Raw genomic sequence first — 21,150 nt, 5'->3', positions numbered from 1 at the left:
TTCTCCTGCCTTCTCCCCGTAACCTTTGACACTCTGACTAATCAAGAACCTATCAGCCTCCACCTTTAAGTGTGCCCAGTAACTTGGTCTCCACTGCCATCTGTAGCAATGAATTGACTACAAGACCATAAGGCAAAGGAGCAGAAGTAGGCCATTCGGCCCATCGAGTCTGCTCCGCCATTTTATAATGAGCTGATCCATTCTCCCATTTAGCCCCACTCCCCCGCCTTCTCACCATAACCTTTGATACCCTGGCTACTCGGATACCTATCAATCTCTGCCTTAAATACACCCAATGACTTGGCCTCCACTGCTGCCCGTGGCAACAAATTCCATAGATTCACCACCCTCTGACTAAAAAATTTCTTCGCATTTCTGTTCTGAATGGGCGCCCTTCAATCCTTAAGTCATGCCCTCTTGTACTAGACTCCCCCATCATGGGAAACAACTTTGCCGCATCCACTCTGTCCATGCCTTTCAACATTCGAAATGTTTCTATGAGGTCCCCCCTCATTCTTCTAAACTCCAAGGAATACAGTCCAAGAGCGGACAAACGTTCCTCATATGTTAACCCTCTCATTCCCGGAATCATTCTAGTGAATCTTCTCTGTACCCTCTGCAACGTCAGTACATCCTTTCTTAAATAAGGAGACCAAAACTGCCCACAGTACTCCAAGTGAAGTCTCACCAGCGCCTTATAGAGCCTCAACATCACATCCCTGCTCCTATACTCTATTCCTCTAGAAATGAATGCCAACATTGCATTTGCCGCCTTCACCACCGACTCAACCTGGAGGTTAAACCTGAATTGCACAGATTCACACCAACAGCCCCCAGATGCCACTTGTCACCCACACAATTCACAGTGGCCGGGTAACCCAGCAGCTCCGCACGTCACGAGGATGTGCGAGGAAACCGGTGCACCACAGGAAGCCCATGCAGACAGAGAGAGAACCTGCAGACCGTGGAGAATGTGAATGTGAACGTGAGTGTGAGTGTGGAGAATGTGAATGTAAGTGTGAGTGTGAGTGTAGAGAATGTGAGTGTGAACATGAGTGTGAGTGTGGAGAGTGTGAGTGTGAGCATGAGTGTGAGTGTGAGTGTGGAGAGTGTGAGTGTGAACATGAGTGTGAGTGTGAACATGAGTGTGAGTGTGGAGAGTGTGAGTGTGAATGTGAGTGTGAACATGAGTGTGGAGAATGTGAGTGCGTACGTGAGTGAGTGTGGAGAGTGTGAGTGTGAACGTGAGTGTGAGTTTGGAGAGTGTGAGTGTGAACCTGAGTGTGAGTGTGGAGAATGTGAGTGTGTACGTGAGTGTTAGTGTGGAGAATGTGAGTGTGAATGTGAGTGTGTGAGTGTAGACAGGCACCCTCCCTCTATCTGAGCCATACTCACATTTCGGGAGGACAGGAACTCCATGCCAGTGGCCACCTGATGGGAGAATCTCAGTAGATCCTCCAGGTTCAGCTGCACCTCGTCCTCTGTACACAACACAGCAAAGCAGGACAGCGTCACGGATAGTGACTGCACGCAAGGTGGCCATTCGGCCCATCCCACCCCTTCTTCTAGCACCTTGCCAATGCACTCATCCATTCCTTAAACCTCTACCTCCCCCCAGCCAAACTCCCTATTTACCAAGTCTCTATTGGATGACTTGGTCATGGAATGATAGTGAGGTACAGCATGGCAACAGGCTCTTCGGCCCATCGAGTGTGTGCTGACCATTTACACAGATCTCACTATATTCTCTCCCACGTTCCCATCAACAACCCCCCAGATTCCACCACTCACTCTATGCCAAGGGACCAATTAACCCAGCAGCCTGCGCACCGTTGGACTGTGTGAGGAAAGCGGAGCACCTGGAAGGAACTGCCCGGTCACGGGGACAACGTACAAACTCCTGATGGACAGCGGTGGGAACTGAACCCGATCATAAAGTGACTGCACCAACCAGCCAGAATGACTCTCTGCCTTTGTCCGTCTGGCCCAGGTTACCACCCCAGGATAACAGGAGCGTGATGTTATTGTGCCTCAGGTGTGGGAGTTCAATCCTGGTGTCCTCTGTAAGAAAGTTTGTATGTTCTCCTGATACATGGCATGAATTTCTTCTGGGTACTCAGGTTTCCTCCCACAGTCCAAAGACAGACCAGTTAGTAGGTTAATTGGTCATTGAAAATTGTCCTGTGATTAGGCTGGGGTTAAATTGGTAGGTTGCTGTGGGTGATGCAGTTCATTATCAGAAGGACCTGTTCTGCATCGTACCAATCGGTCAGTAAGCTCGGGACAGTACCGACCACTGGCCAAGGTGTGACCCCACCCCCCGACCCAGGAACAAGCATTACCAATCGGTCAGTAAACTCGGGACAGTACTGACCACTGGCCAAGGTGCGACCCCGCCCCCCCGACCCAGGAACAAGCATTACCAATCGGTCAGTAAACTTGGGACAGTACTGACCACTGGCCAAGGTGCGACCCCGCCCCCCGACCCAGGAACAAGCATTACAAGCACTGCCAGTGAACTGAACGCTTACCCTCGGAGTCCTGGTGTTCAGACTGAGAAATGATCGGACTGCTACTCCCTACACTCATCCTCATGGGCATGTAGTTGCCCGACCTGCGGGAGAGAAGAGGGCAGAGCGTTGGTTCGTGTCCTGGGAAGGATTAGGGGAGGAGACACAACATGATCTGTCCAACTGGAGGTGATCTAGCATTCAGTTTGAGAGGACTAGGATGCAATCAGTGCTGAGGCGTTGCTCAGACCGGACTTGGAGAACTGTGAGCAGCTTTGGGCCCTTTGGCATTGGAGAGGGTCCAGAGGTGGTTCACAAGAATGATTCCTGGGATGAAAGAGTTAAAGTATAAAGAGTATTTCATGGGGCTGAGCCTGTCCTCACTGGAGCTTAGAAGAATGAGGGGGGAATCTCACAGAATCCTGTCGAATATTGAAAGGCCTAGAAGGAGTGGACATGGAGAGGATGTTTCCCATAGTCTAGGACCAGAGGGCACAGCCTTAGAATAGAGGGATGTCCATTTAGAACGGAGATGAGGAGGAATTTCTTTAGCCAGAGGGTGGTGAATCTGTGGAGTTCATTGCTGCAGATGTTGTGGAGGCCAAGTCATTGGGTTTATTTAAAGCGGAGGTTGGTAGATTCTTGATTAGTCAGGGAGTCAAAAGTAGCGTGGCGAAGGCAGAAGAATGGGGTTGAGAGGGATAATAAATCAGCCATGATGGAATGGTGGAGCAGACTGGATGGGCCAGAAATGCTACTCCCATGTCTTCTGCTCTATAGACAGAGAATTGAACCTGATCTGCATTCACCAGCACTGTAGTAGCATTATGATCAGGCCAAGTTAAAACATAGAACAGTACAGCCCAGGAACAGGCCATTCGGCCCACAATGTTGTGCTGCCCAGCTAAACACCAAATCAGAAACACCCAAACACTAGTCCCTCCTACCTACCACTGCTGAGGCCTCTGTCGGTCAGAGTAGACTGTGGGTATTACATCCAGCTGTCTAAGTACGCAATATACAATATGGAGGGCAAGCTCCCCGCCTCCATGCGTCTGATGAATGGCAGGGACTGATACAGTTTGGTACCAGCAGCATGACGGGAGTTGCCAGTCGGGATTGAACTCAATGTAGGACTGCCTTAGGGACTCCAGCTCCAGATTTTTCCCTCGAGGTTTATTCTCGAAGCTTTCCCCATGAGTGGGTATAACCACAAGGCTGCAGAGGTTTGACATCAGAGTTTGCCTTCTCCTAGATGAGCTGCCAACCATGGCTGACGAGCCCCATTTGACCAAAGTGACTGGCTCTAAGGTCCTAGTAACCCACCTTTGCCCCTTCTCCTGTCAGCAGAAATGGTTCGGCTGGGCTTAATAGCTAAGTCACATGTGAAGGCCAGGAGCTGGACTTGGTTGTCAGAGGTTATTTGAGGCGAATGCCATTGGGAACATTTAGTAGGTAGTGGGAGCTTGTCTCCATTACCATCCCTGGCTGTAACAAACTTAAGGAACCTACACCATGTCCATATCCCTCCATCTTTCTCACATGTGCCTGTCTAAACTTCTCTTGAAAACCTCTCACGTATTTGCCTCTACCACCATGCCAGGCAGCACAGACCAGGCATCCACCACTCTCTGAGTAAAAAACTTACCCCTCACATCCCCCCTGAACCAACCCCCTCTCACCTTCAATACATGCCCCCTTGTATTAGACACTTCAACCCTGGGAAACAGATACTCCCAGTCCACTCTATCTCTGCCTCTCATAATCTTAAAAACCTCTATCAGATCTCCCGTCGGCTTCCGATGCTCCAGAGTCATGCCCTCTAAACCAGGCAGCATCCTCTGCACCCTCTCTAAAGCCTCGACATCCTTCCTATAGTGGGGTGACCAGAACTGTACACAATACTGCAGATGCTGCCTAACCATAAAGTTATAAAGTTGCAATGGAATCTCCTGACTTTTGAACTCAATGCCTTGACTAATAAAAGCAAACATCCCATAAGCTTCTTAACCACCTTGTTAACCTGTGTAGCCACTTTCAAGGAGCTATGAACTTGGATCCCAAGATCTCTCTGTTCAGCAACACTGTTAATGATCTTGCCCTTAACAGTGTACTGTCTCCTTGCATTTGTCCTTTTGAGGTGCAACACCTCACATTTATCTGCCAGTCACAGCAAACTGAGCAGTACCTGAGGGGGGCTGGGGAAGAACCATCACTGTTTCAGGTTGAAACCCTATTTGACACTTTAATCAAACTCCAGGATTATTTCTGTATGGCTGACATTTCACCAACAAGTAGAATATCTGAAAGAACCCAGGCAGTGCAGGAGACCCAGGGAGCAGATGAGATGAGCTGAGGGTGAGCTTTGATCTCAGTGCCAAGACTAGAGAGGCAAGGGAGTGTGAGTCCATGATCTTGTCCTGTTAATGTAGAGGGGGGCTTGACCCGGAAGCAGAGGAGCGGAGACAATTTAGCGATAAATGATACTTATCGCAAAATAGCAAGCCACAAGGGTCACAAATCAAAAGAGAACAAGAACTAAAGACGACGAGATAACGAGGTAACTTAAGACTTGGAGCCACTGGTTGAGGCTGGCTGGTTGGATGAGTGAACAAAGATTGGATGAGTGCTGGGTATAAATAGGCTGCAGGTGACTCCTGTTAGCTGGGTGGAGACTGGGGGGGGGGGTGCAGTCCGGGAGGAAGGCGAGTTGAGTTACGTTTAGGGACAGAACACATCACCACCTATCTGTATGATGCCATACAAAACAAGTGTCATACAACAATGGATAATATTAAAAAAGAGTGGGAAAAGGAGTTGGGTACAGAGGTAGAGGAGGTTATATGGAATGAGGTTTTGGAGTATGTTAACTCCTGTTCCATCAATGCCAGGCATTGTTTAGTACAATTTAAAATCCTACATAGACTACATTACTCAAAAGTAAGGATTCATAAAATATTCCCAGAGGTGTCCCCAATGTATGAGAAATGCAAGTCCTCGGAGGCAAACTTGTTACATAGTTATGCTTTGTGTCCCAGGATACAAGAGTATTGGAAGCAAATATTTGAGGTCCTATCGAAGGTACTAAAGGTTCAGATAATACCAGACCCCATTTTAATAATTTTTGGAACTTCTGTGAGGTCAAATGAATTCCAGGCTACCCAGCAACAACTCCTGACCTATGGCATACTTAATGGAAAGAAACTGATACTGATGTTCTGGAAAAAGGAGGAAACTCCATCACTCAGACAGTGGCTGGCTGCAGCGATGGATACTCTGCGTCTAGAGAGGATAAGATGCATCATCAAGGACAGACTCAAGGAATTTGAAAAAATCTGGCCACCATTACCGTTGTATTTAGAAGAGACCGACAGCTGAACTAAATGTGGGGGGGGGGGGAGGCAGTAGGACCTAAACAGCACATACGAGAGGGGTGAGGGGAGGGAAGGGCTGGGAAGGGGAAAGGAGACGGGGTGGTAGGGTTTCCTTTGCTTTTTGCTTGTTCACTATACATACATTCATTTGATTTTCATTATGGTGTTATAAGAAAGGGAAAAGAAGCATTGCACTCTAGGACATTGTCGGTTGTGGTTAAGCTGATGTTGCTTTACAATAAAAACATTTGAAACGGAAGGGGAGTTGAGAAGCCAGATGTGGGTAGGATTGGTTGGAAGAAGGTTGAGCCTATGGCAGATGATGTGAACCCGGTGCAGAGGACAGAATCTCCCTCACCTCTGGCCTCCTTTCAGCTGGGATACGTTCTTGTAATGATTCTCACGGTCACTGTAGGCCAGGCTCTGCCCCTTCTGTTTCAGGAAGTTCAGTAAATCGCCGTAGTGACAGTATTCGGTGATAACGAGGACTGGGCCTGCAATAAGAGGGGATCAGGTTAAAGAGCCTGTCACACATTGTTGTGTTAGTGAAAAGCACCTCCCTCGTAAACCAAAACTCTCAGCGTCAAGCAACCAGTCCCTGCAATCATCGACTCGTAACAATTCAGATTAATAACCTCGCCCACCTCGATTTAGCCCCTCTTTCTCCATCTCCATTATCTCTGTCTATTATATCTATCTGTCTCTCTATTTCTTTACCTTCCCTCTCTATATTTATGCAAACACTAAACAGTACACCACAGAAACGGGCCCATCAGCTCATGTACTTTGCACTGAAATATTAATCTGCCTAGTTTCATTGATCTGCACCCGGACCATAACCCTCTGTACCCCTTCCTTCCATGTACCTATCCAAACTTCTCTTGACGTTGTAATCGACCCCATATCCACCACTCGTTCCACTCTCACCGCCCTCTGAGGGAAGAAGTCCCCCTCATGGTTGCCTTAAACATTGCACCTTTCACACAAAACCTATGACCTCTAGTTCTAGTCTCACCCAAATCATTGGAAAAAGCCTGCTTGCATTTACCCTATCTATACCCCTCATAATTTTGTACACCTCCATCAAATCTCTGCTCATTCTCCCACGCTCCAGGGAATAAAGTCCAAACCTGTTCAACCTTTCCCTATAACTCAGGCCCTTCAGACCCAGCAATAACCTCATAAATTTTCTCTGTACTCTTTCAACCTTATTTACATCTTTCCTGTAGGCGGGTGACCAAAACTGCACACAATACCCCAAATCAGGCCTCACCATTGTCTTATGCAATTTCAACATAACATCCCATCTCCTGTACTCAGTACATTGACTAATGAAGGCAAATGTGCCAAAAGCTTTCTTCACAACCCTATCTACCTGTGACGCCACTTTCAAAGAATTATGGCCCTGTATTCCCAGATCCCTTTGTTCTACCACACTCCTCAGTGCCCTCCTGTTCACTGAGTAAGACCTACCCTGGCTGGTCCTACTGAAGTAGAAAACCTCACACTTGTCTGTATTGAATTCCATCTGCCATTTTTCCAGCTGGTCCAGATCCCTCTGCAAACTTCGATAATCTTACTCAATCTCCACTAAACCCCCAATCTTCAAGATTCAAGATTGTTTATTGTTATTGTTCAGTACACAAGTGTAAAGGAGGACAAAATGATTTCTACAGCGGATCTGATGCAGCATAAAAAACACAATGAAGGCATTCCTATAAAACTCAATCTACAAAGAACTGTTGAGTGTGACTGTGTACACATAAAAATATCTTATATACTGTATCAGATACTAGAGAGCACCCCCGTGGCTGTCCCCCTTAACAATAAGTACTCCTGTTTGAGTACTGTTGGGGGAGACGGCCTACCTGGGGGAAACGACAGTGGCCGTGCCTCTGGCACAGAGACTGGCCTCGTGGCTCAGAAGGGTAGGGAAAGGAAGAGGAAGACAGCAGTGATAGGGGACTCTATAGTTAGGAGGGTCAGACAGATGATTCTGTGGACACAGGAAAGAAACGTGGATGGTAGTTTGCCTCCCAGGTGCCAGGGTCCAGGATGTTTCTGATCGTGTCCAAAATATCCTGCAGTGGGAGGAAGAACAGCCAGAGGTCGTGGCACATATTGATACCAATGACATAGGTAGGAAAAGGGAGGAGGCCCTGAAAGCAGACTACAGTGAGTTAGGAAGGAAGTTGAGAAGCAGGACCGCAAAGGTAGTCATCTCGGGATTGCCTGTGCCACATGACAGTGAGTGTGGGAATAGAATGAGGTGGAGGATAAACGCGTGGCTGAGGGATTGGAGCAGGGGGCAGGGATTCAGATTTTTGGATCATTGGGACCTCTTTTGGGGCAGGTGTGACTTGTACAAAAAGGACGGGTTGCACTTGAATCCCAGGGGGACCAATATCCTGGTGGGGAGGTTTGCTAAGGCTACTGGGGAGAGTTTAAACTAGAATTACTGGTGGGTGGGAACAGAACTGAAGAGACGGAGGAAGGGGTGATTGGCCTCACAAATAGAGAAAGATTGGAGACAGTGCAAGGGGGAGGATAGGCAGGTGATAGAGAAGGGACATACTCAGACTGATGGTTTGAGAGGTGTCTATTTTAATGCAGGAAGCATTATGAACAAAGCGGATAAGCTTAGAGCGCGGATCAGTACTTGGAGCTACGATGTGGTGTCCATTACAGAGACTTGGATGGCTCAGGGGCAGGAATGGTTACTTAGAGAGCCAGGTTTTAGATGTTTCGGAAAGGACAGGGAGGGAGGCAAAAGAGGTGGGGGCGTGGCACTGTTGATCAGAGATAGTGTCATAGCGTAGAAAAGATGGACGTCATGAAGGGATTGTCTACTGAGTGTCCGTGGGTGGAAGTTAGAAACAGGAAGGGGTCAATAACTCTACCGGGTGTATTTTATTGACCACTCAATAGTAACAGGGACATCAAAGAGCAGATAGGGAGACAGATTCTGGAAAGGTGTAATAATAACAGGGTTGTTATGGTGGGAGATTTTAATTTTCCAAATAATGATTGTCATCTCCCTAGAGCAAGGGGTTTAGACCGAGTGGAGTTTGTTAGGTGTGTTCAGGAAGGTTTCTTGACACAATATGTAGATAAGCCTACAAGTGGAGAGGCTGTAGTTGATCTGGTATTGGGAAATGAATCTGGTCAGGTGTCAGGTCTCTCAGTGGGAGAGCATTTTGGAGATAGTGATCACAATTCTATCTCCTTTACTGTAGCATTGGAGAGGGATAGGAACAGGTAATTTAGGAAAGTGTCTAATTGGAGTAAGGGGAAATATGAAGCTATCAGTCAGGAACTTGGAAGCATAAATTGGGAACAGATGTTCTCAGGGAAAGGTACGGAAGAAATATGGCAAATGTCCAGGGGATATTTGCGTGGAGTACTGCACAGGTACGTTCCAATGAGACAGGGAAAGGATGGTAGGGTACAGGAACGGTGGTGTACAAAGGCTGTTGAAAAACTAGTCAAGAAGAAAAGAGAAGTTTATAAAAGGATCAAAATATTAGGTAATGATAGAGATCTAGAAGATTATAAGGCGAGCAGGAAGGAGTTTAGGAATGGAATTAGGAGAGCCAGAAGGGGCCATGAAAAGGCCTTGGCAAACAGAATTAAGGAGAACCCCCCCCCCCCCCAAGGCATTCTACGACTATGTGCAGGGCAAGAGAATAAGGCGTGAGAGAATAGGACCAATCAAGTGTAACAGTGGAGAAGTGTGTATGGAACTGGAGGAGATAGCAGAGGTACTTAATGAATACTTTGCTTCAGTATTCACTAAGGAAAAGGATCTTGGCGATTGTAGGGATGACTTACAGCGGATTGAAAAGCTTGTGCATGTAGATATTAAGAAAGAGGATGTGCAGGAGCTTTTGGAAAGCATCAAGTTGGATAAGTTTTCGGAACCAGACGAGATATATCCCAGGCACTGTAGGAGATGAGTGAGGAGAGTGCTGAGCCTCTGGCAATGATATTTGCATCATCAATGGCGACGGGAGAGGTTCCGGAGGATCGGAGGGTTGCAGATGTTGTTCCCTTATTCAAGAAAGAGAGTAGAGACAGCCCAGGAAGTTATAGACCAGTGAGTCTTACTTCAGTGGTTGGTAAGTTGATGGAAAAGATCCTGACAGGCAGGATTTATGGACATTTGGAGAGGCATAATATGATTAGGAATAGTCAGCATGGCTTTGTCAAAAGCAGGTTGTGCCTTATGAGCCTGATTGAATTTTTTGAGGATGTAACTAAATACGTTGATGATGGTAGAGGAGTAGATGTAGTGTATATGGATTTTGGTAAGACATTTGATAAGGTGCCCCATGCAAGGCTTATTGAGAAAGTAAGGAGGCATGGGATCCAAGGGGACATTGCTTTGTGGATCCAGAATTGGCTTGCCCACAGAAGGCAAATATTGATTGTAGATGAGTCATATTCTGCATGGGGGTTGGTGACCAGTGGTGTGTCTCAGGGATCTTTTCTGGGACCCCTACTCTTTGTGATTTTTATAAATGACCTGGATGAGGGCTGTCAGAAGTTACAGCGGGACATTGATAGGTTGCAAAACTGGGCTGAGAAGTGGCAGATGGAGTTCAACTCAGATAAGTGTGAGATTGTTCATTTTGGTAGGTTAAATATGATGGCAGAGTATAGTATTAATGGTAAGACTCTTGGCAGTGTGGAGGATCAGAGGGATCTTGGGGTCTGAGTCCATGGAACGCTCAAAGCTGCTGCGCAGGTTGACTCTGTGGTTAAGAAGGCATACGGTGTATTGGCCTTTATCAATCGTGGTATTCAGTAAGAACCGAGAGGTAATGTTGCAGCTATATAGGACCCTGGTCAGACCCCACTTGGAGTACTGTGCTCAGTTCTGGTCGCCTCACTACAGGAAGGATGTGGAAACTATAGAAAGGGTGCAGAGGAGATCTACAAGGATGTTGCCTGGATTGGGGAGCATGCCTTATGAGAATAGGTTGAGTGAACTTGGCCTTTTCTCCTTGGAGCGATGGAGGTCGAGAGATGACCTGATAGAGGCATATAAGATGATTGAGGCATTGATCGTGTGGATAGTCAGAGGCTTTTTCCTAGGGTTGAAATGGCTAGCACGAGAGGGCATAGTTTTAAGGTGCTTGGAAATAGGTACAGAGGAGATGTCAGGGGTAAGTGTTTTTTTTACGCAGAGAGTGGTGAGTGTGTGGAATGGGCTCCCGGCGACAGTGGTGGAGGCGGATACAATAGGGCATTTTAGGAGACTCCTGGATAGGTACATAGAGCTTGAAAAACGGGTAACCCAGGGTAATTTCTGGACTTCCGGTTATGGCGTGGTGCTGAGCAGACGTGTGTCAGAGCTGCTCCGAAAAGCTTTGAAATTACGCAACCAAACAACCTCAAATTACCTGAACAGCTCCAGTTTGTCTGATTGGAATTAAAATTGTACATTGTTATTATTTGACAAAGGAAAGACTGTCTAAAATGTTTCCTAATGTTGATAGTCAATGTGATAGATGTAAAACTGAGACGGCTATATTGACACACGTCTTGGTTGTGTTCTGTATTGAAACATTTTTGGAAATCTATTTTTTCTACAATTTCTAAAGTTTTAAGGATTAATTTACAACCTAATAAATTGACAGTTTTGTTTGGTATAATCCCTCAATATATTCATGGTATTTCTCTATCAGACCAACATGTAATTGCATTTGTTACATTATTGGCCAGAAGGGCTATTTTATTAAAATGGAAAGAGGCCTCTGCTCCCACTTTGATACAATGGCTCTCTCAGGTGATGTTATGTCTTAGTTTGGAGAAAATCAGAAGTCGAACTTTTGATCCTCGATTTGATTTCGAGAAAAGGTGGGGTTCATTTGCTTGCTATTATCATCTGATTTGAGTTAACTAATCTAGTTTCCTTCTGATTTTTGGTTAAATGGATTTGAGTTGGCGGATTGATGTTTTTCTTTTATGGAAGCTTGTTTGACGTATAGCTCCGGGGTTGTGCTCCCAATGGGTTTTTTTCCTCGTTTTTTTTTTAGTTAGTAGGGGTTCTTTTTTTTCTTTCTTTTTTCTTTCAAAAAAACGTTCTTAACATTTTATTTTTTCTTCTTATTATTGATATACCTGTATTGCTTAGCTTTGTTAATCAGTTATTTGTTAATTTAATTCTTTATTGTACATATTGACATATTGACTTGATTATCTTAATGTTTTTGTTGATCGTTAAGAATAATTAATAAAAAAGATTTTTAAAATGAAATTGGAAACTGAGTGATAGCCTAAGTGCCACAGAAACCAACAAAGCGACGCAAAAGTCTTCGAAGTTAGACCCCACCTGTAACCATGCGGTGCAAGCTAACCACAGTGCTAGTGAAGAAGAGGCAGCAGATGCTAGTGCGGCAGCAGGCCCAAACCAAAGCCTAAGCGCTATTCAGACAATGAAAGATGACCTTGTGTCGAGATTTGATGGGCTACTAAACGCTATTCGGGAGTACAAGCTGATCTGAAAGCTGTCACAGTGCGCATTACAGAAGCCGAAGATAGAATTAGCACTGCTCAAGATGATATCGCCTCTCTGCGTAATCAGAATACAACCACGAAAGCAGCTATGGAGGCGTTAGTGTTTAAAGTGGATGACTTGGAAAAACCGTAGCCGCCGTTCCAACCTTCGCCTGGTGGGTCTTCTGGAGAGGGCGGAAGGGGCTGATATGGTCTATTTTTTGGAAAAATGAATCCCCGAGGTGCTTGGTGCTGAAAACTCCTCTGGGCCCTGCTAATTCAGAGAGCGCACAGAATTGGCAGGGCTAACGAAGTTGAAGTACCGTCGGCTAAGCGACCCAGGGTAATGATAATGAAGTTCCTAAACTACGCGGACAAGACCCGGGTTATGAAGGCTGCCAGGCTGGAAGAACCTGTACTTTTCGACAATCAGAGAATCATGTTTTTCCCCGACGTCTCTGCTGAACTCCTCAGCCGAAAGAAAATTTTTGCTCCAGTGAAGAAAGAGTTAGCCTCTCTCTCCATCCCGGACCTACGGTATGGGATAATTCACCCCGCTAAACTGCTGGTGACCTACAAAAGAAAACGCCACACCTTTGACAGTGCACCGGCAGCGGAGAAATCTGAAGACTACAACTTGGAGGCTGTGGGCAAGTGAGACAGTACAGCAGTTCTTTGACTTTTGCGTGAATAGGTATGTTCATGGTGCCTAAGGGACATAAATTAACGCTAACGAACATTAGCGGTGTGTTACCCACTGCATTGTTTATGTTAACGAATTTGCATCGGTTCTCATTATCTCCAGTGGCACTGTAACTACGACCAGGTTAAATTTGATGAAGACTCTTGGTATAATTTGGTTGTAATATTCTCTACTACTGATAACGTTGGGGCTCTGTTCTGGCTGTTGGCCATGCTGTTCCTCACCATGATGATGGCACGGGAGGACCAGTTAAGCTCCATAATTAGGCCCTCTTTCGGAGCCGACAGGAGGTGTTCATCGTGGGATGGGTGGGTGTATTTCAGTTCCGGAAGTATACTTAGTTATGTTTACAATGCCCTAGTTGTTATTTACTGGTTTTTACTCATTTTTTTTGTTATGTTGTAATCTCAGTTAGCAGTCGTTCTAAATCAATTCAGCTCAACATGATTGAAATTATAACTAATAGCCTATGCCCTGTGAACTTCAGTTTTACCTCTTGGAATGTAAGAGGATCAAACAAACTTGTCAAGTTAAGGCAAGTCATGAGTAGGATAAGACAGTTAAAAACGAAAATAGTTTTTCTGCAGGAAAGCCATTTAACCCCTGAGGATATAGTTAGAGTAAGGAGGAGATGGCCGGGACAGGTTTTTTCAGCCTCTTTCAGCTCACACTCATGGGGGTAATTACCCTTATACATAAGTCAACGCCTTTCCACCTTGTTAATGCTACTGAAGACCAATCTGGCAGATACCTGATCATTCAATGTGAAATTTTCTCAACCAGGTTTAATTTGGTCAATGTGTATGGGACAAATGATGGCAATCCAGCTTCTTTCAGACATATGTTTTTATTATTAGCTGCTCTGCCAGGCCATCTTATGGTGATTTTAATTGTGCACTTCAACCTGAATTAGACAGATCTAATGGGATAGATACCTCTCACCATCAGACAAGAAGAGAGTTATTGCAATGCACTAAAGACTTTAATTTAGTTGATGTGTGGAGAAGGAAGTACCCGGATAAACTTTTTCCTGCTATTCCAGCACTTGCCAGTCCTTTTCCAGAATTGATTATTACTTAGTTTCAGCTGCTTGAATATCCACAATCATAAGCTGCTGGTATGATAGCATAATAATTTCAGACCACGCCTCAGTTTCATTTATTTTGAACCTGCCTAACGCTTTACATTACTCCCCAAGGTGGCGGCTTCAAACGACTTGGCTTAGGGATCCAGAATTTATAGAGTTTATCGGAGAACAGATGGACTACTATTTTGGAAATAATACCGACCAGACATCTGCTGCTATAAGGTGGGAAGCCTTTAAAGCCTTTCTCAGAGGTCAGATGATTAGCTTTACCAGCTTTAAACACAAATCTTTTAGATTGGAAACAGAACAGCTTGAAAAAAGAATAAAAGAGACCAAATCTGAAATATTTCAAAATCCCTCTCAGCAGCTATTTGCAGAACTTAACAAACTGAGAGCTAAATATAATGTATTGTCCATTAATGAGGCAACAAAAAGTTTGATGAGACTGAAGCGATCCTATTTTGAGCAGGGTGAAAAGGCGCATTAAACAGATACAAACAGAAAGGACAATAAATTCCACACAATCAGATGAGGGGGTGACAACTGCTGACCCAAAAGAAATAAACAATATCTTTTTGAGATTTTACCAAAATCTGTGTAACTCAGAATATCCAGATTCAGCTCCACAAATACAAAAGGAATTTCTCAACTTGTTAGAATTTACACCCCCTGGATGAAACGTCCTTGATCTTGCTGGAGTTTAACTTAAACTTAAAGTTAAAGGCATCCGTTAGTCTTGCGAGATCTGCACCTGGGCAAGGTTGTATGGAAGACCGGCAGGTGCCTATGCTGCAAGTCTCCCCTCTCCACGACACCGATGTTGTCCAAGGGAAGGGCATTAGGACCCATACAGCTTGGCACCGGTGTCGTCACAGAGCAATGTGTGATTAAGTGCCTTGCTCAAGGACACAACACGTTCCCTCGGCTGGGGCTTGAACTCACGACCTTCAGGTCGCTAGTCCAATGCCTTAACCACTTGGCCACGTGCCCACACAAAGTTTAGCTTAGAGGCTAAAGAATTGTCTGAAGCTATAACTAACATGAAGGGAGGGAAAACTCCTGGGCCTGATGGAGTTCCGATTGAAATATACAAAATCTTTAAGACTAAATTAATACCACCTCTGCTTGATATGTATCAGGAGTCATTTGACACTGGATCCCTTCCTCCATCTCTTAATATGGCAGTAATTACACTACTGTTCAAACCTGGAAAACCACCGTCCCTATGTGGATCTTATAGGCCAATCTCACTTCTGAACAATGATCTCAAAATTCTCTGTAAGGTATTAGTTAGGAGGCTGGAGCCACTCTTGCCAAAAATGGTCCACCCTGACCAAAATGGATTTGTTAAGGGAAGGCAGGGCTTCCACAACATTCGAAGAGTGCTTAATAGACTTTATGAAAAATCTGGAAGCTCTGATAGCGCTATTCTATCATTGGATGCCAAGAAAGCCTTCGACAGAGTGGAATGGCAATATCTATTTAAAGTTTTAGAAAGATTTGGTATAGGGGGAAAATTTCTAAGGTGGAATTTTAAGCTTCTTTATTCTAACTCACAGGCTGAAATTTTAACTAATGGGCTTTTTTCGGCACCTTTTAAACTCTAACGGGGAACAAGACAGGGCTGTCTCCTATCTCCCCTCCTGTTTTTTCTGGCCGTTGAGCCACTTGCTATGGCAATTCGAAAACAGGCTAACATAGTAGGAATAACTATAGGAGATATAGAACATCGCATAGCCCTGTACGCAGATAATGTAATTTTGTTTTGCTCCAACTTGAAACAAACATTAATTGACCTGATAAGTACTTTTGGTACTTTTGCAGGCTATAAAATAAACAACAACAAATTTGCAATATTATTCATGGATAAAGATGAGAAACTCAATCTCTCACTTCAAACTCTGTTTATGGTGTCAGAACAGGATTTTACTTATTTGGGTGTTAAAATTACTCCTACTAGTGATAAAATTATCCCAACTAATTATAATCCTCTCACAGACTCAGTTACTCAATTTATAAACAGTTGGACGAAATTGCCCACATCTTTGATTGGATGCATAAACATTCTAAAAATGTAAATTTTACCTAAGTTCCTGTACCTTTTCCAATCTATCCCACTTTCTCCTCCATCTTCTTTCTTTTATCTATTAAAGAAATTTTTTTCTAATTTTATCTGGAATAATGGACGTCCAAGACTCAGGCTTTCCGTGTTATATTTGCCGTATGATAGAGGTGGCTTATAGCTACCAAATCTTACATGGTATTCCTGGGCAGCCCAAATTAGAGCAGGAATGTTTGACTTTGTTAAGGATCTCTCCCCTACTTGGGTCTCAAAGGAATCCAGTCAATCAATATCCCTCTAGAACTATATGTGTATTCAGCAAATTAGAAAAAACTGGTCAAACAAACTAAAAACCCTTTTGTAAAAAATACAATAATGGTTTGGCACGATGCTCTTGCGTATTTGGGAGACACATCACAGTTATCCCAGTTTACTCCTATCTTTGGTAATGATAACTTCTGGCCCGGCAGAGCTGACCCTGGTTTTAAAACTTGGTCGGCCAGAGGCATAGCTAAGGTGTCTGATCTTTATAATGGCAATACATTATGTCATTTGAAGAACTCAGGCCACATATGGAATTCCAACAAAACACTTTTTTAAAATACCTTCAGTTGCGAAGTTTTATTATGTCCAGGCAAGGTCACAGTTTGAAGCTCCCTCCTTTACCTACCCTAGGAGACATCACTCTGAAATTATCTGAAGCTAGGGGACATGTGTCTGTATTATACAATTTGTTTGCAAGTAAATGCAAAGAGTCATCAAACAACATACTACAAGCATGGAGAACTGACTTGCATGAGAATCTGTCAGAAAGAAGCTTGCTCCTTAGTTCACACCCAATCAGTGAACACTCATTCGAAATTACCACAATACAAGTGGATAACGAGACAGTACATTACTTCAGTCAGGTTGCATCACGTTAACACCAACATTCCAGACACAGGCATTAAATGCAACCACCAAAAGTGGTCTCTGTTCCATTGTATGTGGGAGCACCCCCAGATAATCTGCTTCTGGAAGAAGGTGCTGGATTTGATTAGTCAGATTATTGGAAAAAAGGTGCCCCTTGATCCTAAATTATGTATTCCGAATACTTATCCAAAGGACTTTGTAACCTTCAAAATTGTAAGGTCTCTGCTTAATATTTGTTTTTTGGAAGCCAAACGCTGCATGGCCTATTCATGGGAGAAACCAACAACCAATGGGCTCTCACAATGGCTGAAAGGAATGACTTCTTATCTTGCTCTAGAAAAGATAAACTACATCACAGAAAACAAACTTGGCAAATTTCAGGAGATTTGGGACATTTTCTACAAGTTTCTGGAGAACAATATTCAGGATGATGAAAGTAACAAACTGAATTGACTGCTTTTTTAATGGTGGGGTGTTTGCTTTTTTCTTTTGATTTCTCATGTTTTTTTTCTTTTCTTTAACTTTGTTGTACTTTCAAACCTATGGATGATCTAATGTGTTTTCTTTTTATTCTGTAAAAGCAATAAAGAGATGTTTAAAAATAACCCTAGGTAATTTCTAAAGTAAGTACGTGTTCAGCACAGCATTGTGGGCCAAAGGGCCTGTATTGTGCTGTAGGTTTTCTATGTTTCTATATAGTGCATACTTGGTATCATATGCAAATATGTTGATCCAGTTTACCACATTTTCATCTAGATCAGTGATATCGATGACAAACAGCAACGGACCCAGCACCGATCCCTGTGAACTCCACTAGTCACAGGTCTCCGGTCAGAGAGGCAACCATCTACAAGTACTGTACAAAAGTCTTAGGCACACCTAAAAAAAATTCTGTTAAGCAAAGTTATTTTCAAAAATAATTAAATAAAAACATAAGAACGTAAGAAATAGGAGGAGGAGTCGGCCATCTGGCCCGTCGAGCCTGCTCCACCATTCAATAACATCCTGGCTGATCTGGCCATGGACTCATCTCCACCTATCTGCCTTTTCCCCATAACCTTTAATTACACTTCTATGCAAAAATCTAATCAGCCTTATCTTAACTGAGGTAGCCTCCACTGCTTCATTGGGCAGGGAATTCCACAGATTCACCACTCTGGGAAAAAAAGCAGTTCCTCCTCATATCTGTCCTAAATCTACTCCCTCGAATCTTGAGGCTATTTCTAGTCTCAAAAATTTCTAAATATCAAAAAAGTACTATAAAAAGTAATAAACAGTAAAAAAAAATTAATCAAATCAATATTTGGTGTGACCATCCTTTGCATTTAAAACTACGTCAATTCTCTTAGGTACACTGTTGTGCAGGTTTCTAAGAAAATCGGCTGGTAGGTTGTTCCAAGCATTTTGGAAAATTTGCCACATTTCTTCTGCAGATTTTGGCTGTCTCACTTGTTTGTCTCTGCAAGTAACCCCAGACAGCCTCGATGATGTTGAGATCAGGGCCATATCATCTTTTCCAAAATTTGTTCTTCCTTTCACTGAAGATAGATCTTTATGTGTCTGGGCTCATTGTCCTGCTGTAGAATGAAGTTGGGACCAATCAGACGTCTCCCTGATGGTATTGTGTGATGGATGAGAATCTGCTTGTACTTCTCAACACTGAGGATTCCATTAATTCTGACCAGATCAGGAACTCCATTTGCAGAAGTACAGCCCCAGACCTGCGGGGAACCTCCACCATGCTTCACTGTTGGCTGCAGACTCTCATCACGTAGTACTCCACAGCTCTTCTACGGACAAACTGCCTCCTGTTTGACGCATCAGTTCAGAACACCCGCTGCCCTTGTTCAGCACTCCAGTACATGTGTTTTTGTGCATAGGTGAGTCTCTGGGCTTCGTTTCCAATTTAGAGGAATGGCTTTTGGCAGCACCTCTTCCACGAGACCACTTCTGACAAGACTTCTCTGGACTGTGGAGGGGTGTTGTTGGGTTCCAGTGGTTTCTGTGAGTTCAGAGCTGATAGCAGTGCAGGACATGTTCTGATTGAGAAGGGACATCAGTTTGATGTATCTCTGGTCTGCTGCACTCAGTTTCTGTGGCCAACCATTGCATTTCTGGTCTTCATCCTACCCATTTCTTTGTGCTTCTTCAGAATAGCTTAGTCAACACAAATTGAAACTCCTGCCTGCTGTGAAATTTCTGCCTGGGAGAGACTTGGCTGATGCAGAATGACCACCTTGTGTCTTGTGTCTCTTAGCATGGTGTAACATTTGGTGATTTAAAGGTTAAACTGTCACATCTGCCACTCCCTCACCTTTTAGTTTGGTTGTCCTTTGCCCAGTTTGATTCCTTCTATACCTGTTTCTATTTCAGTTAATCAGTTTAGTTCATTCCACTCATTATGTCATTGATCATTAGCAGCTGTTTCTTACCTTTGTTTAATCATGCACTGGGCCAGATGCCTACAAACTAATCAAGTTTTTATTTGAAAAGTCTGTTACTTAATACTTTCTTTAAAGAAATACAAAAAATTTCTCTAACATTTAACGTTTTGGAAAATGAATGTTTGTAAAACTAAAACTTGCTCTTTTCTACTGACACGATAATGCAAAGATGAAAAATAAATGTCTAAGACAAAAGGTATATTAAAGATTTAGAGGCCTAAGACCCTTGCACAGTGCTGTGCAACCACACTTCAGCTGCTCCCCGTAAGCTCCAATGTGAGTCCAAGTTACTGCCTCATCCTGAAAGTCAAGCAACTGAACCTTAGAACATAGAACATGAACCAGTATAGTACAGGAACAGGCCCTTCAGTCCTCAGTGTTGTGGTAAACCAATTAAATTAGTCATCAAATGGCTAACTAATCCCTTCTGCCTACGCAATGCCCATTTCCTTCCATTTTCCTCACATTCATGTGCCTGCCTAAACGTCTCTGAAAAGTCCCTGATGTACAGAGCATCCTGAGCAGCTGCATCACTGTCTGGTTCGGAAATTGCACCATCTCGGATCGCAAGACCCTGCAGCGGATAGTGAGGTCAGCTGAGAAGATCATCGGCGTCTCTCTTCCCGCCATCACAGACATTTACACCACACGCTGCATCCACAAAGCAAACAGCATTATGAAGGGCCCCACGCACCCCTCATACAAACTCTTCTCCCACACAAGTATTCGGGCTCTCACGACCAGACTATGTAACAGTTTCTTCCCCCAAGCCATCAGACTCCTCAATACCCAGAGCCTGGACTGACACCAACCTACTGCCCTCTACCGTGCCTATTGTCTTGTTTATTATTTATTGTAATGCCTACACTGTTTTGTGCACTTTATGCAGTCCTGGGTAGGTCTGTAGTCTAGTGTCGTTTTGCGTAGTTCAGTAGGTCAGGCAGCATCTTTAGGAAGAGGTACAGTCGATGTTTCGGGCTGAGACCCTTCGTCAGGACTAAATGAAAGAAGAGCTAGTAAGAGATTTGAAAGTGGGAGGGGGAGGGGGAGATCTGAAATGACAGGAGAAGACAGGAGGGGGAGGGATGGAGTTCCGAACCTCGACTGTACCTCCTCCTAGAGATGCTGCCTGACCTGCTGCGTTCACCAGCGACTTTGATGTGTGTTGCTTGAAATTCCAGCCTCTGCAGAATTCCTCGTGTTTACATAGTTCAGTGTAGTTTTTGTATTGTTTATGTAGCACCATGGGCCTGAAAAACGTTGTCTTGTTTTTACTGTGTACTGTACCAGCAGTTATGGTCGAAATGACAATAAAATGTGACTTGGCTTGACCACCACGCCAGACGGCACAATCCAGGCCCCCGACACTCTGTATAAAAAAACTTTCCCCTCTCATCTTTGAACTTAGCCCCTCTTGCCCTCTGGTACTAGAACGTTTGTACCTTGGAAAAAAGATGCTGTCTGTCTACTTTGTCTGTGTCCCTCAATCTTATAAACCTCTATCAGATCTCCCGTCAGCCTCCACCGCTCCAGATAAAACAACCCAAGTTTGTCCTA

The 21,150-nt window shown here is 44.2% G+C and overlaps 1 protein-coding gene across 1 annotated transcript in view; it reads right to left on the bottom strand.

Moving 5' to 3' along the window:
- The window catches only part of LOC140200900 (macrophage colony-stimulating factor 1 receptor-like), a 109,257-nt gene that overhangs the window by 14,717 nt on the left and 73,390 nt on the right, over positions 1 to 21,150 (bottom strand). The window contains exons 10-12 of the mRNA XM_072264547.1: positions 6,243 to 6,378; positions 2,532 to 2,614; positions 1,396 to 1,481 (exon numbers count right to left, since the gene is read on the bottom strand). Of these exons, the coding sequence (XP_072120648.1) occupies positions 1,396 to 1,481; positions 2,532 to 2,614; positions 6,243 to 6,378 (305 nt within the window). The remainder of the gene's footprint in view (positions 1 to 1,395; positions 1,482 to 2,531; positions 2,615 to 6,242; positions 6,379 to 21,150) is intronic.

The sequence above is a fragment of the Mobula birostris genome, chromosome 7, assembly GCF_030028105.1.
Source record: "Mobula birostris isolate sMobBir1 chromosome 7, sMobBir1.hap1, whole genome shotgun sequence".
NCBI lineage: Eukaryota > Metazoa > Chordata > Chondrichthyes > Myliobatiformes > Myliobatidae > Mobula > Mobula birostris.
The sequence above is the reverse complement of the archived record's forward strand: the minus strand, read 5'-3'. Positions and strand labels throughout refer to the sequence as shown.